A 14442-nucleotide genomic window follows, 5' to 3' on the forward strand; every position below is an offset into this window, starting at 1 on the left:
TGTGATGGAATCAGCTGAGGTGTAGGTTATTTGAATCATTTGAAACAAACATAAGCACTGTGAACTACAGGAGATGTGAGCAATAATGCAATTCATTTTAATGTGTTAAACTATCAATTCACTTCCAGTTTTTTTCTCTAATAAATCCTTGTTTCAATCCATTGTGCTGTCCAAGCTCTTTTGAAGAAGCACAAAGAAATGGGCAACGTTGAGGACCGTAGACGCAGTGGTCGGCCAAGGAAACTTACTGCAGCAGATGAAAGACACATCATGCTTACTTCCCTTCGCAATCGGAAGATGTCCAGCAGTGCCATCAGCTCAGAATTGGCAGAAAACAGTGGGACCCTGGTACACCCATCTACTGTCCGGAGAAGTCTGGTCAGAAGTGGCCTTCATGGAAGACTTGCGGCCAAAAATCCATACCTCCGACGTGGAAACATGGCCAAGCGACTCAACTATGCACGAAAACACAGGAACTGGGATGCAGAAAAATGGCAGCAGGTGCTCTGGACTGATGAGTCAAAATTTGAAATATTTGGCTGTAGCAGAAGGCAGTTTGTTCGCCGAAGGGCTGGAGAGCGGTACACGAATGAGTGTCTGCAGGCAACAGTGAAGCATGGTGGAGGTTCCTTGCAAGTTTGGGGCTGCATTTCTGCAAATGGAGTTGGGGATTTGGTCAGAATTAATGGTCTCCTGAATGTTGAGAAGTACAGGCAGATACTTATCCATCATGCAATACCATCAGGGAGGCATCTGATTGGCCCCAAATTTATTCTGCAGCATGACAACGACCCCAAACATACAGCGAAAGTCATTAAGAACTATCTTAAGCGTAAAGAAGAACAAGGAGTCCTGGAAGTGATGGTATGGCCCCCACAGAGCCCTGATCTCAACATCATCGAGTCTGTCTGGGATTACATGAAGAGAGAGAAGCAACTGAGGCTGCCTAAATCCACAGAAGAACTGTGGTTAGTTCTCCAAGATGTTTGGGCCAACCTACCTGCCGAGTTCCTTCAAAAACTGTGTGCAAGTGTACCTAGAAGAATTGATGCTGTTATGAAGGCAAAAAGGGTGGTCACACCAAATATTGATTTGATGTAGATTTTTCTTCTGTTCACTCACTTTGCATTTTGTTAATTGATAAATATAAACTATTAACATGTCTATTTTTGAAAGCATTCTTACTTTACAGCATTTTTTCACACCTGCCTAAAACTTTTGCACAGTACTGGTATATTGGTGTTTTAAACTAAATGTAATTCTTGTGTAAAAGTATACAAAGGCTATGTCTGCAGCACACAAACGACATATTGCCTTAAACAAGAGCGATTGCTGCCACTTTCCAGTACCACTACATTGTGAGTGTTTTTCTACCCTAAAGCGACTGTATAAATTGTGGCAGCACATGAGAAACGTTAATTTCTGAACTGTAGTTACCGTCAAAAACAATCCAGCTTACCACGTTTCCAGTTTACCTTTTATTCTCTATAAACTACATTAAAAAGAGATATTATTTTTGTGATAAGAAATTCATCAGAACTATGCTTTTAAATTACATTAACTTATTTTTACAAAATATAATTAGTTATAAAACAAGAGTGGAACATGGCAAGTCCCATCAGGTTACAGTGGACGATGTTCTGCACTGTTGATACAGTATTTGGATTTTGGTTTTAAAGATACTAAAACAGCTCAAAGCTATTTCCTCCTAGTTATGACATCTCAAGATTGGCAAACACTCTCTGGCAAAAGTCTTTGAAATGTATCAACTTTGGCTCATGGTTCATTTTGCAATACATTGCCTCATTTTTGGCCTGCTTTCCAAAAAGTGACCATACCCAGTAAATATGTTTTTAAGAGACAGGTAAAACATAGAGAAGCTCTCTCTGTGGGTATACTATGCTCACAGATTTAAGATAAACTTTAAAATCTCCTTCCCCTTTATATTGTTGCAGGACAAACAACCTGAGGGCGATGGAAACTGAGGTGACTGAGAAACCAAACCTGTCCAATCACTGGAGGCTGGTTTGCCTATAACAGCCAATCCAATTAAGTCAACGAACTCCCATCTAAGCTCAGATTCCAGCCACTTACCATTGCTGGAGTCCTCAGGCTTATTCTGTCATCTTTGTGTATTAACCCTTAGAGTGCTGGAGGCCAGTACACTTCATGCTCTTACAGGTGTCTCCTCCATCTCATTTTTGGGTTATGGAAGGTTTCCGTGGAAACAGTGATTTACAATAACAATGTCAGTCAAGAGAAATCAACTTGGATTCTAAAAGTGTTTATCCATGGAGAATGCATAAAAGGAAGGATTTAAATAGAGATACAGTGTTAATATGATGCTAGTGACTTCACATGGGTTTCCATATAGGCTGCCAAATTAACAATTAAAGCTGCAAATATAAGAAAGGAACAGCAGGTGTCGCTGTATAGAAATGACACTGCGTGTTGTACTCTTCAGCAGTCTATAGGCTACGAGTGAGAATAGATTACTATTCCCAAGTTAAAGATATACTGCTACTGTATTTGTGCGGAAAAAAATGTATTGAAGCTTCATTTAAGAAATAGCAATGTTTTTTATGGAATTTATAAAAAATAAAAGCTCATGTTTATATGTGATTTTTGTAATGTTAAATCCTCTCCACACACACATCATTTTTATAACACATCAACATGAAGCACACACATACTGCCTATTTGTAGATGACATTTTTTATATGGCTGATTATTGTTGTTTGGTCAGGTTTGATATACTTATTGAATTCGTTTTAGAAACATCCTTAGTAACATATATTGTTAGGAATTGAAGGTGAGTAATCAATCTACCTACCCCGCTATCAGTATACTGAAACAGGCACTCCTACTATTTATTTATTTATTTATTTATTTATTAATTTTTGAAAAATTTAGTCGTTGCCAATTATTTTCATTATTTTCTCCCAATTTGGAATAGCCAATTATTTTATTATGCTCAGCTCACCGCTACCACCCCTGCGCTGACTCGGGAGGGCGAAGACGAACACACACTGTCCTCCGAAGCGTGTGCCGTCAGCCGACCGCTTTTTTTCACACTGCGGACTCACCATGCAGCCACCCAAGAGCTACAGCGTCGGTCGACAACGCAGCTCTCGGGCAGCTTACAGGCAAGCCCGCAGGCGCCCGGCCAGACTACAGGGGTCGCTGGTGCGCGGTGAGCCAAGAACACCCTGGCCAACCTAACCCTCCCTCCCCCCGGGCGACGCTCGGCCAATTGAGCGCTGCCCCCTGGGAGCTCCCATCCTTGGTCGGCAAAGGAATAGCCTGGACTCGAACTCGCAACGTCCAGACTATAGGGCACATCCTGCACTCTACGCAAGTGCATAGCCCTCAGCACTCCTACTATTTAACTGCTGGGAACAATCATCTCCTTTCAAAGTTTAAAACATTTCTGTCTCTAGATATGTGTTCCTTATTACACCACAAGGAGGCAGTGAAGTCACACCCAGTAAATTTCAAAGCCGCAAGTATTTCTGTAATTTTTACAGAACATGCTACTTAAACAAAAACCCACAGACAAGCATTTGCTGCAAAGAAATCATTTATTGTGTAGAGTAGTATGGCATTCAGATGCCTGCTAAATTACAAGATGAAATGAAGGCTTCTTTGAAAAAAGGGTTTACTGACAAATAACCAGCAATGGCAGAAGCACCTTCAATTAACCTGGAGAATAGAAAAACAATATCAATTATTTAATTTATAAAAATGGACAAAAATCCAGAACTGTATACAGTAGGATATTAGTTGCTTGCTTTACCCCACTATATGTGTGTGTAATATATATATATATATATATACACACACACACACACATATACACACACATATAAAACACACACAGTGGTTTACAGAAGTATTCAGCCCCCTGCAAAGTTTTCACATTTTGTTGAATTACAAATAATGTATGCACAAACATTTTTTTTATTCAAAGCTGTAGTGGTTAAACTGAACTCTGTTATATGAGGAGGAGGTTAAATGTCAGCAAAACTTGTAAAGAAAATGTACAAAATGAAATGTACTGGTTGCACAAGTATTCAGCCCCTTAAGTCAGTACTTGGTAAAAGCACCATTTTGCAGCAATTACTGCTATGAGCCTTTTTGGATAGGTCTGTACTAGCTTTGCACAGTCGGATGGTAACATTTTTGCCCATTTTTCACGGGAAAATTGCTCCAGTTCTGATAAGTTTGTTGGGGATTGTCGATGGACTGCAATCTTCAAGTCTCGCCATAAATTTTCGATTGGATGCAAGTCAGGACTTTGACTGGTCCACTCAAGAACATTAATTCTTTTCTTGATCAACCACTCCGTGTGGCTTTGGCTTTGTGCTTCAGGTCATTATACTGCTGAAATGTGAATTTCCTTGCCAGTTTCAGTCTCGGCTGACTCAAGCAGGTTTTTCTCAAGGATACTTTGCACCATCCATTCTCCCCTCTATCCTGACAAGCTTACCAGTCCCTGCTGAAGAGAAGCATCCCCATAAGATGATGCTGCCACCACGATGCTTGACAGTTGGGATGGTGTTGACAGGGTGATGTGCAGTGTTGGGCTTGGAATATAGGCTGAAAAGGTCAATTATTGTCTCTTCTTACCACAAAACCTTTTTCCACATGTCTGCAGTATCATCTACATGTTTTTTTCGCAAACTCCATACATGCTTTCAGATGATGCTTTTTTTGAGTAATGGCTTCTTTCTTGCCACCCGTCCATACAGGCCAGCTTTGTGTAGGGACCGGCTCATTATTGATGTGTGAACACTGACTCCCATCTCAGACACAGAACTTTGCAGATCTCTCAAGGTCCCAAACCAGTTTCCTGCTTGCCTGGCTGCAAGCAGATCAGGGCGACCCGATCTGGGTAGTGTCTGGGTGGTATGATGCATCTTCCACGTCTTAACCTTTTGCGGTCCTATGTCGAACCTGGTCCGACATTGCAGTTTTCCCTTTCCGGTCCAATCATCAAAAAGACGTAAAAAACAGGTCTCAGAAAAAGCCGAGAAAACCATTCAATGGCCGAGTGAGACTGATAGCAGCCGAGAGAAGCCGAAAAAAAGGGGCGTATCTCATGAATACAGATAGCCCCGGCACCACATAGATAACACGGACATAAACAAACAAGATAGCTGCTTCTGCATCCAGCGCTCAAAGAATATCACGGACATTTGCAGAGCTTTTTTTAGATGTTATAGTAATAAAATAATGACTTGGATCGCATTATAGAGAAGTTTGGTGATAAAACGAGTGATCAGGAGATGATTTAATCGGTATGCACGACTATGAAGAGGTATGTTAAAAATACAGCAAACAAGGGGTGGGGCGGGGCTGGAGATGCAGTACTGAGTGTCCTGTTGATATGCAGTGCCTTTTAAACCTGTTTTACTGTGAAAAAAAATACTTTTAAACAGCGCGTCTAAAATAAACTGCGCGTGTGAAAATAAATTGGACCTGACGCGCGTGATACGCGCTGAATAAATGGACCGCTAAGGGTTAATGATGATTCACTGTGCTTTTTGAAATTTTCTTGTACCCTCTTGCTCTGTGCCTCTCTACCACTTTATCCCTGATTTGTTTTGAAAGCTCCTTAGTCTTCATGGTTGCTTTGTTGGATCACTATGTGAGTTGCAGCTTGAAAGTCTTTATATACCTGAGGGAAATGATCTACAAGTTAAACCACTTTGAGTACAGACAGGCTGAAACCATTTCACTAATTTTGTGACCTTTCAAACAAATCATTTGCACCTGAGCTGATTTAGGGCTGCAGTAGCAAAGGGGTTGAATACTTATGCAACTGAGATTAATGTGTTTTTCTCTGTAAATCTTACTTATTTATATTCTATATGCATTTTTTAACTTTATCAATGTGGAGTAGTTTGTGTAGATTCTACATGTCAAGTCTAATTTGAAAGCGTGGAGTACGCTCAGGTGCCAACAAAATGTGAAAACTCTGCAGGGGGGTGAATACTTTTGCAAACCACTATATTACAGGAACACATCTGTCATCGTTTAGCCAAAAATACTGATAATGTTTTAGATAGAAAACAGCAGGGTTTTTTTTTTTGTTTTTTTGTTTTTTTTAAATGAATGGTTCATAAAAATGTGTTTTTTTTTCCAACTCTCCCGATAAAAATGACTGGACAGCGGTGTCTCACAGCTATCTCGTTTTCTTATCAGGCTGTGACTGTCACTCTGTATACAGTAACCGTGTTTCCATGGCTAGCCCAGTTCCTGAATGGAAAGTGCTTCTAAGTATAGAGAGGAAAGAAATGGGAACCCAACCCACTTAGATTTCTTAGAAAAATCTGCAAAGAGGTTAGCAATGTTGAAGATTCTGGTAAATATATATGTATATATATATAATATATACACACACACACACAGTGCCTTGCAAAAGTATTCAGACCCCTGACCAATTCTCTCATATTGCCGAATTACAAATGGTACATTGAAATTTCGTTCTGTTTGATATTTTACTTTAAAACAGTGAAACTCAAAATCAATTATTGTAAGGTGACATTGGTTTTATGTTGGGAAATATTTAAGAAAAATAAAATACTGAAATATCTTGCTTGCATAAGTATTCAACCCCTGTGCTGTGGAAGCTCCCAGTTTACACCGATGAAAGAAATTGCCCTAACGAGGATAAAATTACCTTACCATTGGCCTCCACCAGTGAACCATTAAAGTTGCTGTCACATTTTCTGGATAAAAACCCCACTGTTGAAGGATCATTGGTCAGGCTGTGAATCTGAAGGAAAATGAAGACCAAAGAGCATTCTACAGAAGTTAGAGATAAAGTAATACAAATGCATAGATAAGGGAAAAGGTACAAAATAATATCCAAGTGTTTGGATATCCCAGCGAGCACAGTTGGATCAATAATCAGGAAGTGGAAGCTGCATCACACCACCCAGGTACTGCCAAGAAAAGGCCGTCCCTCAAAACTCAGCGCTCAAACAAGAAGGAGACTTGTGAGAGAAGCCACAGAGAGGCCAACACTCACTTTGAAGGAGCTACAGAGTTCAGTGGCTGGGAGTGGAGTAATGGTGCACCAGTCAACCATATCATAACACTGGCCTGTATGGGAGGGTGGCAAGAAAGAAGCCATTACTCAAAAAGTACCATCTGAAAGCATGTCTGGAGTTTGCCAGAAAGCATGAGTGAACCAGCTGCGATGTGGGAAAAGGTTTTGTGGTCAGATGAGACCAAGATAGAGCTTTTTGGCCAAAACTCAAAGCGCTATGTGTGGCGCAAACCCTACACTGCCCATGCCTCAAGACACACCATCCCTACAGTGAAGTATGGTGGTGGCAGCATCATGCTGTGGGGATGCTTCTCATCAGCAGAGACTGGGCATCTTGTTAAAATTGAAGGAAGAATGGATGGAGCAAAATACAGGGAAATACTGCACGAGAAACCTGCTTCAGTCCGCTAAAAAACTGAAGCTAGGGAGGAAATTCACCTTTCAGCAGGACAATGATCCCAAGCACAAGGCCAAAGCAACATTGGAGTGGCTCAAGAACAAAAAGTTGAATGTCCTACAGTGGCCTAGTCAAAGTCCTGATCTCAATCCCATTGAGAATCTGTGGCACCATTTTAAAATTGCTGTCCACAAGCGTCGTCCAACCAACCTGAACAACCTGGAGGAAATCTGCCAAGAAGAATGGGCCAAAATCACTCCGACACTGTGTGCAAAGCTGGTACATACTTACCCCAAAAGACTTAAAGCTGTTATTGCAGCGAAAGGTGGCTCTACCAAATATTAATGTGTGGGGGTTGAATACTTACGCAAGCAAGATATTTCAGTTTTTTATTTTTCTTAAAAATATTTCCCAACATAAAACCAATGTCACCTTACAATAATTGATTTTGAGTTTCAGTGTTTTAAAATAAAGTATCAAAACAGAACGAAATTACAATGTACCATTTGTAATCCAGTAATATGAGAGAATTGGTCAAGGGTCTGAATACTTTTGCAAGGCACTGTATATAATTACGTCTATGAGGTCTGTGAGTGCTGTCATTTTGTGCCCTCAGGGGTGGGCCATGGCTGCGTCACTGGCTCTGCAAGCAGCTTTACTATAATTTCTTCAGGTTTCAGGTCTTTAGGAGGTAAATACCCATTCGGTAATGATACATTTCTATTTCAGGGAACCAGGTTTATGATAATACCATAACTTTTGGGGTATTTATACCCTTACCCTTAGCCCAATAGTGCCATCTAATGGAATATAATTATTGGAAAGGAGTGCCATGTAAATACACAGGACAGAGTTTAATAGAACATTGCTTACCTTAAGTTTAAAAAAAAAGTTTGCTTGTAAAGGTGTGTTCAGTATGTATATGTTCATGATAAGGTAATGAGAGGGGTATTTCCTTGGCATTCAGGGATGTTTGCAACATTACTATTCACTAGCAACCCTTAAGAATGCTGTACCTTTTGGATGGAAGCACCATTTTACACCACGAACGGCCGAATCGAAGCAGCAGCCTCTTGATCTACAGGTATCTGCACTAATCCCAGGGTATCCACACTCAATTCTCTCTGCTGGGTTCACATCACACACCTGGGCTAAAAACAAGAACAACAAAAACTGCAGTTAAATAAACAGGCATCTAAAAATACAAATAATTTGTAGTTTCATGGTTTAAGAAAAGGAGAAAGAAAACATGAGAATCTAGGTCAATTACAAAGCTTAAACCACTAAAGGTTTATTTTACTATGTTTTAAGGTTTAATTTTATTTAATCAAAACTGACTTTTAAAAGTTAAAGCTTTTGAAGGGCCCTTCAGAACATATTTTTCAAAGCAAATTGAGAGAATACACTATATGTTATTCAAATTAGAATAAATATGTGTATACTGTAGTATAGAATACCATGTTGATTAAATTAAGCATAAGGTCAGACAATTCAATAGACAAATATTTCATATTAAACAAGCAAAAAGAAAGTCCGCTCTGCCAGCAATTCTTGCTAAATTAATCACTAGACATTTTGAAAAAAGAAATTGTGTTGCATAGTTTTAGTAACACAATAGTAGATGAAAATGGTTTTCAGTCCATCTGTATTTCTATCCAACTGATTTAAAATGAATAATAAATATAAAGAGTATTGTAATAATGAAGGTACTACAGTAGTCTCTGGCTAGGAGAACACCCCTTGGGAAGCAAGCAAAGTTTTCTTTTAGCTGAAGTGTTCTTTAAGACAGAGTTGACCACCAGACACAATATGAATCAATCAATAAATAAACATGTATTACTTGTCATGACGCACGTGCATCAACATATGAAATGAATAGAATAAGTAAGAGAAAAGCAATATGCAAGTGTATGTTAATAAACTATAATAATAAAGTAACAGACAAACTAACGTTAATTACACCCCAGGGAATTATGCATAGAAAAAATCAAAATTATGCGGTATCTCTACAAGTATGTGAAAATAACAAAATTATTGTTCTATTCTAGTTATATTGGGTTCTTCTCTCATACTGGTTATCAAAGTAAGCATGTAAGTTAAAAAAATAAAAAAATAAAATAAAAAGAATCATTAAGTAGAAACCAATGGATTTTTTTTAAACATAAAGTCTTTCTATATTCGAAGATTGAAATAAAGTAACACCAGCTCTTTCAGTTTGTCTTCCGAAAGAGAACGCCTCCAGTCGGACAGGAAGACAGTCATCTGTCAATGATGAAAACAAGTCAATGTTTTCAAATACCTGTCTAAGAAAATCTTTTACTCTCTCTTTTGTTTATATACTAGCAACTAGCAACAGCAACCCTTAAGAATGCTGTACCTTTTGGATGGAAGCACCATTTTACACCACGAATGGCTGAATTGAAGCAGCAGCCTCTTGATCTACAGGTATCTGCACTAATCCCAGGGTATCCACACTCAACTCTGTCTGGTGGGTTCAAATCACAAATCTGGACTAAAAACAAGAAGAACAAAAACTGCAGTTAAATAAACAGGATTGATAACAATGTTCAACATATTTTCTACATTTGCACTACAACACTACAAACTTGTGTAATTAATCGGTCACCAAAGGTTAAATACACATGTGGCTGGAGCCATACATTGAATAAGTGATGGTTAATTAGGCGCCAGTCACAAGGTATAAATAGGGTGTTAATGGTGAATTAATGTCGAAGAAGGTGGCTCAGTTTCGTTGGTGTTGTGTGGTAGTGGGGTTTAGGGGAATACAGTGCCATGTTTACATGGAAGTGGCGGTTAGGCTTAAAACCACTGGGAATATTTAAAGTGTATGTACTGTTTTGTTTAAATATTTGTTTTGGCCCCTGCCTATTTGTTTGTTGTTTTGTTCATTATTATTATTATTATTATTAGTAGTAGTAGTCGTAGTCGTAGTCGTAGTCGTAGTAGTACACATGAGCAATTGCGTTTAAACCTGCAGTTTCTGTCTCTGGGTCTGCTTCCTGTCAGCTACCAGCCTTGGCTGTCACGCTGTTCTTTCCTCACAGGGTGTAAAATGCAACATTACCTTGAAGTCACTGTACAATCTTTAATGGTAAGGGTAATCATTTAAACTGCAATGTTACTTTGAACTACTGTACAACCACGCGTGTGTTCTACAAGGTTCTTTATCGGCTCAGCGCATTTTTTCGAGGCATCACACTGACTGCAAATTAATTACGTTACTTATATTTTAATTCTTAAACTCAGTGAACATGTTAAAACTTCAATATAAAGCCATACAGGTAAATAAAATAAGGAAATGCATTAATAAGTTATAAAACAGTTTAATATAGGCACCTTTTTTAACGGTTGTCTCTGACGATGGTTCCAGTTGGATTTGTAGCTGGACCGGGGTGTTTACGCTTCAACGTGTATAGCGTCTAAAATGTTTCTTTTTCTTACTGTGATTGGCTGCAAAGACAACAGGGCTAGCCAGAGATTGGATCATGTTTGTTGGGTTGTTTTTTCTTGTGTAGTTTCCTAGTCAGTGAAGACATTGTGTTCTGGGAGATGTAGTTGTTCGTGGAACTTTTAGGAGAGGCAGACAAGCTGCGCTGCAAAATTGCTATGCGTATTTGTACACATTAAATTTAAATTGAGTGCGTATTTCAGATTTTTTAATGCAGAAAAAACACCAAGTACGCAGCTTATCTGAACCACTGGGTACACTTTTAAATTCTAAGGAAGTTACAAGCTCACCAGTGCCATCAATCACCAATACAAACAAACTTAACATTTTATTTAAACATTAGAAATACTTCTGTGTAGTAATAATAAAAACCAAAAATAGTATTCATATTAGTTTATCTCCAAGCTAGTCTTTGTCATCTGGATGACTATAGCCAAACTCATTGACCCCATCTTTGGGGTGATTTTGATCGTTTTTGGAATCTTTAAGCAGCTTGTACAGTAGTAACAACGCACTGAATACTGAATTAAACTGCAAGCCACTTATCATCATGAATGTGACAGTGCGTCTCGTTCAACCTTTACCTCTGTACACCAGAAGCAGTTTTATTCAACAAGTATGTTTACGTATATATAAAGCCAAATTGCCCGTATTGGTGATTATATGATAAGTGAATTGATTTGGTTGTCAAACAAACAAAAAACGCCTTGTATGTTTTATGCCCCACCCCAAGTGTAAAACTAAAAAATTATCTGCCAGCATAGAAAATATGTGTTTTTCCTCGATATTCCGCAGGGTTAGGATCCCAGTTACCCACCTCAGGACGTACGTCTACAGCTTTGACCCGTGAGGGAAACAAAATGCTCGACTACCGTTCGTGAGCCGACGCAATAACAAACAGCCATGCCTGCGTGAAAGTTTCACTTCTGCAAGGAACGTTTGGGATTTGTTGATTGAGACACAGCATGAATCAGATTGAGGCAGGGATCTAGAAACATTTGCTCTAATAAAAGATTTGGCCGATGGTTCAATCCAGAGAAGCTTGGATGGAAACGCCAGTAACAAGCTGCATCCGATCGCATTGTTTACTTGCGTCTGCCACCCAGGTCAGCCCTACATTATTAAAAGCAGTGTGAAATCGTGTACCCGACCCGCATGACACCGGGTCCTGCCAGGGTAGGTTCTGACCCGGGTAGATCATGCCAGTGTGAAAGGGGCTAGAGAGAAAATCAGCTTTAATTAGTTTTAGCCAGCTCGAGAAAGTGACTAATCATGTACATACATAAAAGCATTAGTCACCCCAGAAAAGTGACTAATCACACTATACCTATAGAAAATAGAGACAATAATCTTTACAAATTATTAAATTGATTACAAGACCAAAACTGATAAAGAATGAATATGAAAAGTATTGTAACAATGAAGTTATTACCCTGTGCTGGAACACACGCAGCTAAAAGAAGCACCAGAAGTAGCTCCGTAAACATCATTTCTTCTGCGCTGAATCCAAGCAAGATGGCAGACCTGTGTAGCGAATTGCTGCTGCTGCTGCAAATCAAAAGAGCACACTTCACTATTGCTGTGTATTGCACAGACCTGTTTCTGCTATTTATACCCTTACCCTTAGCCCGATAGTGCCATCTAATGTGCATCACATGAACTGTATCAAATATGAACTGTTGTCTGGAATATTTATAATTATTGGAAAGGAGTGACATGTAAATACACAGGAGAGATTGCTTACCTTAAGTTAAAAAAAAATAAATCATGCGTGTAAAGGTGTGTTCAGTATGTATACTTTCCTGATAAGGTAATGATGATTAGTCCTTCATGCAACAGTATGATTTTTTTTTTTTTTCCCCTCATTTAAAGGCAGGGGGTAATAAAAAAAAATAATATATATATATATATATATATATATATATATATATATATATATATATATATATATATATAACCATTTTAAAGGTTTACTAAGAAAGAACATTGAAATGGGCCAGATGGTCTTGTATCTGAAATGTAAAAATATGTCCTTTTCTTACCATTTTGTATGTATTGGTTTGTTAGAGAAGCGGATCATTTTCAAAGGAATTGCCAAAAAAATTTTATGGCCTATACTGTAATTAAAACAACCTCAAAAATACCAGAATTACTTTATACCCCAAATTTTGGATATAGAGTAGCTTGACTTTGTTTTTGTCCAGAGATATGTGCCAATATCTTAAAGCCAATATTTCTACATCATGATTGTGTGATCTATAATTTTGAACTGATGTAAAATAAATAAGCACCTTCAGAATCACCCTATCAAGGGGTGACATTCTCAACAAAAATGTGATTTTGAATAGTGCCAAGAGTTGCATCAACCTATCCTGGGAGCTACATGGAAGTCACACTGCATGGAAATGCAAAATTGTTCTTGATTTCTTTGAAAGAGTTACTTATTGTTGTACTTTTCCATCATATAGCGAAACTATATGATGGAAAAGTAAAATTATAAAGAACCTGGCTTATGAATCTGGCTTTTGTTAAATATTTGTTTATATTAAATTACAGAACATTTTATTTTTCTTAGCACATTCAATATTTGTGCAACCAATGGATTGTGTAAATGGTTGCTTAAAGCCCATCTCATTTTATGCAAACTATTCTTTATAGTTGGTCCTTGTTGTAAAATGCAAAGCACAATGTTTATTGCCATTACATTACAGAAATGTATATTTTTCTAAGCACATTCAATATTTGTGCAGCTAATGGATTGTGTAAATGGTTGCTTAAAGCCCATCTCATTTTATGCAAACTATTCTTTATAGTTGGTCCTTGGTCCTCGTTGTAAAATGCAAATCACAATGTTTATTGACATTAAATTACAGAAAACTTTATCTTTCTAAAACATTCAATATTTGTTCTATAAACAAAAGAATGAGGGATGTCAGGTGGTGAGTGGCATAGTGATACATTGTCCAAACAAGAGGGTGTAATTGTAAAAACAGTCCAGTTTATTTTTTACAAAGGATATCCCCTTTACCAGCAATGGTATCGGGAGTAAATGGTGGGATTGCAGTCCTAAGCAAAAGGCTCCAAAAATAATAATAATACAACAATCATGGTCCACTGGTGCAGGAACGGGTTGAGATGGAGGGGGAGTGCAGGTGCTCCAAGTGCACATACTGGTTGTGGTGTTTGTGGCAGTGCAGATGCTCCAGGTTGAAGTGCTAGCTCTGTGGCTCGTTGCACGCAACACAGCTGATCACAATAGAGCTGTTCAGCAGTCTTACAGCTACGCCCTTTCACCAAGATGTCCGACTTCCGATTCCATCCTACCATCGAGTCAGCCCATCCCTGTGAAAGCATACCAGCAACCTTACTTAGTTACAATTCCACCCCCAGCATGAACTGACAGAATGGTTATATTTAGAAGAAGCCTCTTGCTAAGAATCATCTGTGCCTGCTCTATTGTGTTCCTCCCTTCCCCTTTCTTCTTCTTAGTACAGCACTAACCCAATTGTTATTTCACTG

General features: G+C 38.6%; 2 protein-coding genes across 3 annotated transcripts in view; one reads left to right on the forward strand and one right to left on the reverse strand.

Annotated features, from left to right (window-relative positions):
• LOC117406759 (capZ-interacting protein-like) overlaps nt 1-2622 on the forward strand; it is a 35584-nt gene extending 32962 nt beyond the window's left edge. For both annotated transcript variants that reach the window (XM_059028651.1, XM_059028649.1), the window contains exon 7: nt 1956-2622. In XM_059028651.1, coding sequence (XP_058884634.1) covers nt 1956-1985 — 30 coding nt within the window. In that variant the 3' untranslated portion in view covers nt 1986-2622. The remainder of the gene's footprint in view (nt 1-1955) is intronic.
• A 940-nt stretch (nt 2623-3562) lies between these two features.
• On the reverse strand, nt 3563-12514 carry LOC117406981 (trefoil factor 2-like). The gene is made up of 4 exons (XM_034011482.3): nt 12356-12514; nt 9832-9966; nt 8471-8605; nt 3563-3702 (listed from the first exon to the last, which is right to left on the reverse strand). The coding sequence occupies exons 1-4, from the start codon at nt 12411-12413 to the stop codon at nt 3698-3700; spliced, it is 333 nt and encodes a 110-aa protein (XP_033867373.1). The 5' UTR covers nt 12414-12514; the 3' UTR covers nt 3563-3697.
• Between the last annotated feature and the right edge of the window lie 1928 nt (nt 12515-14442).

This window comes from Acipenser ruthenus, chromosome 8, assembly GCF_902713425.1.
Source record: "Acipenser ruthenus chromosome 8, fAciRut3.2 maternal haplotype, whole genome shotgun sequence".
NCBI lineage: Eukaryota > Metazoa > Chordata > Actinopteri > Acipenseriformes > Acipenseridae > Acipenser > Acipenser ruthenus.

What these genes read in the sequence shown, in the direction of transcription:
- LOC117406981 (XM_034011482.3), bottom strand. Translation starts at nt 12,413, where the DNA reads ATGATGTTTACGGAGCTACTTCTGGTGCTTCTTTTAGCTGCGTGTGTT. An exon ending in TGCGTGTGTTCCAGCACAGG is followed by an intron (nt 9,967 to 12,355) that starts GTAATAACTTCA and finishes TCTTGTTTTTAG; the next exon opens with TCCAGATTTGTGATTTGAAC. An exon ending in ATGGTGCTTCCATCCAAAAG is followed by an intron (nt 8,606 to 9,831) that starts GTACAGCATTCT and finishes TCTTGTTTTTAG; the next exon opens with CCCAGGTGTGTGATGTGAAC.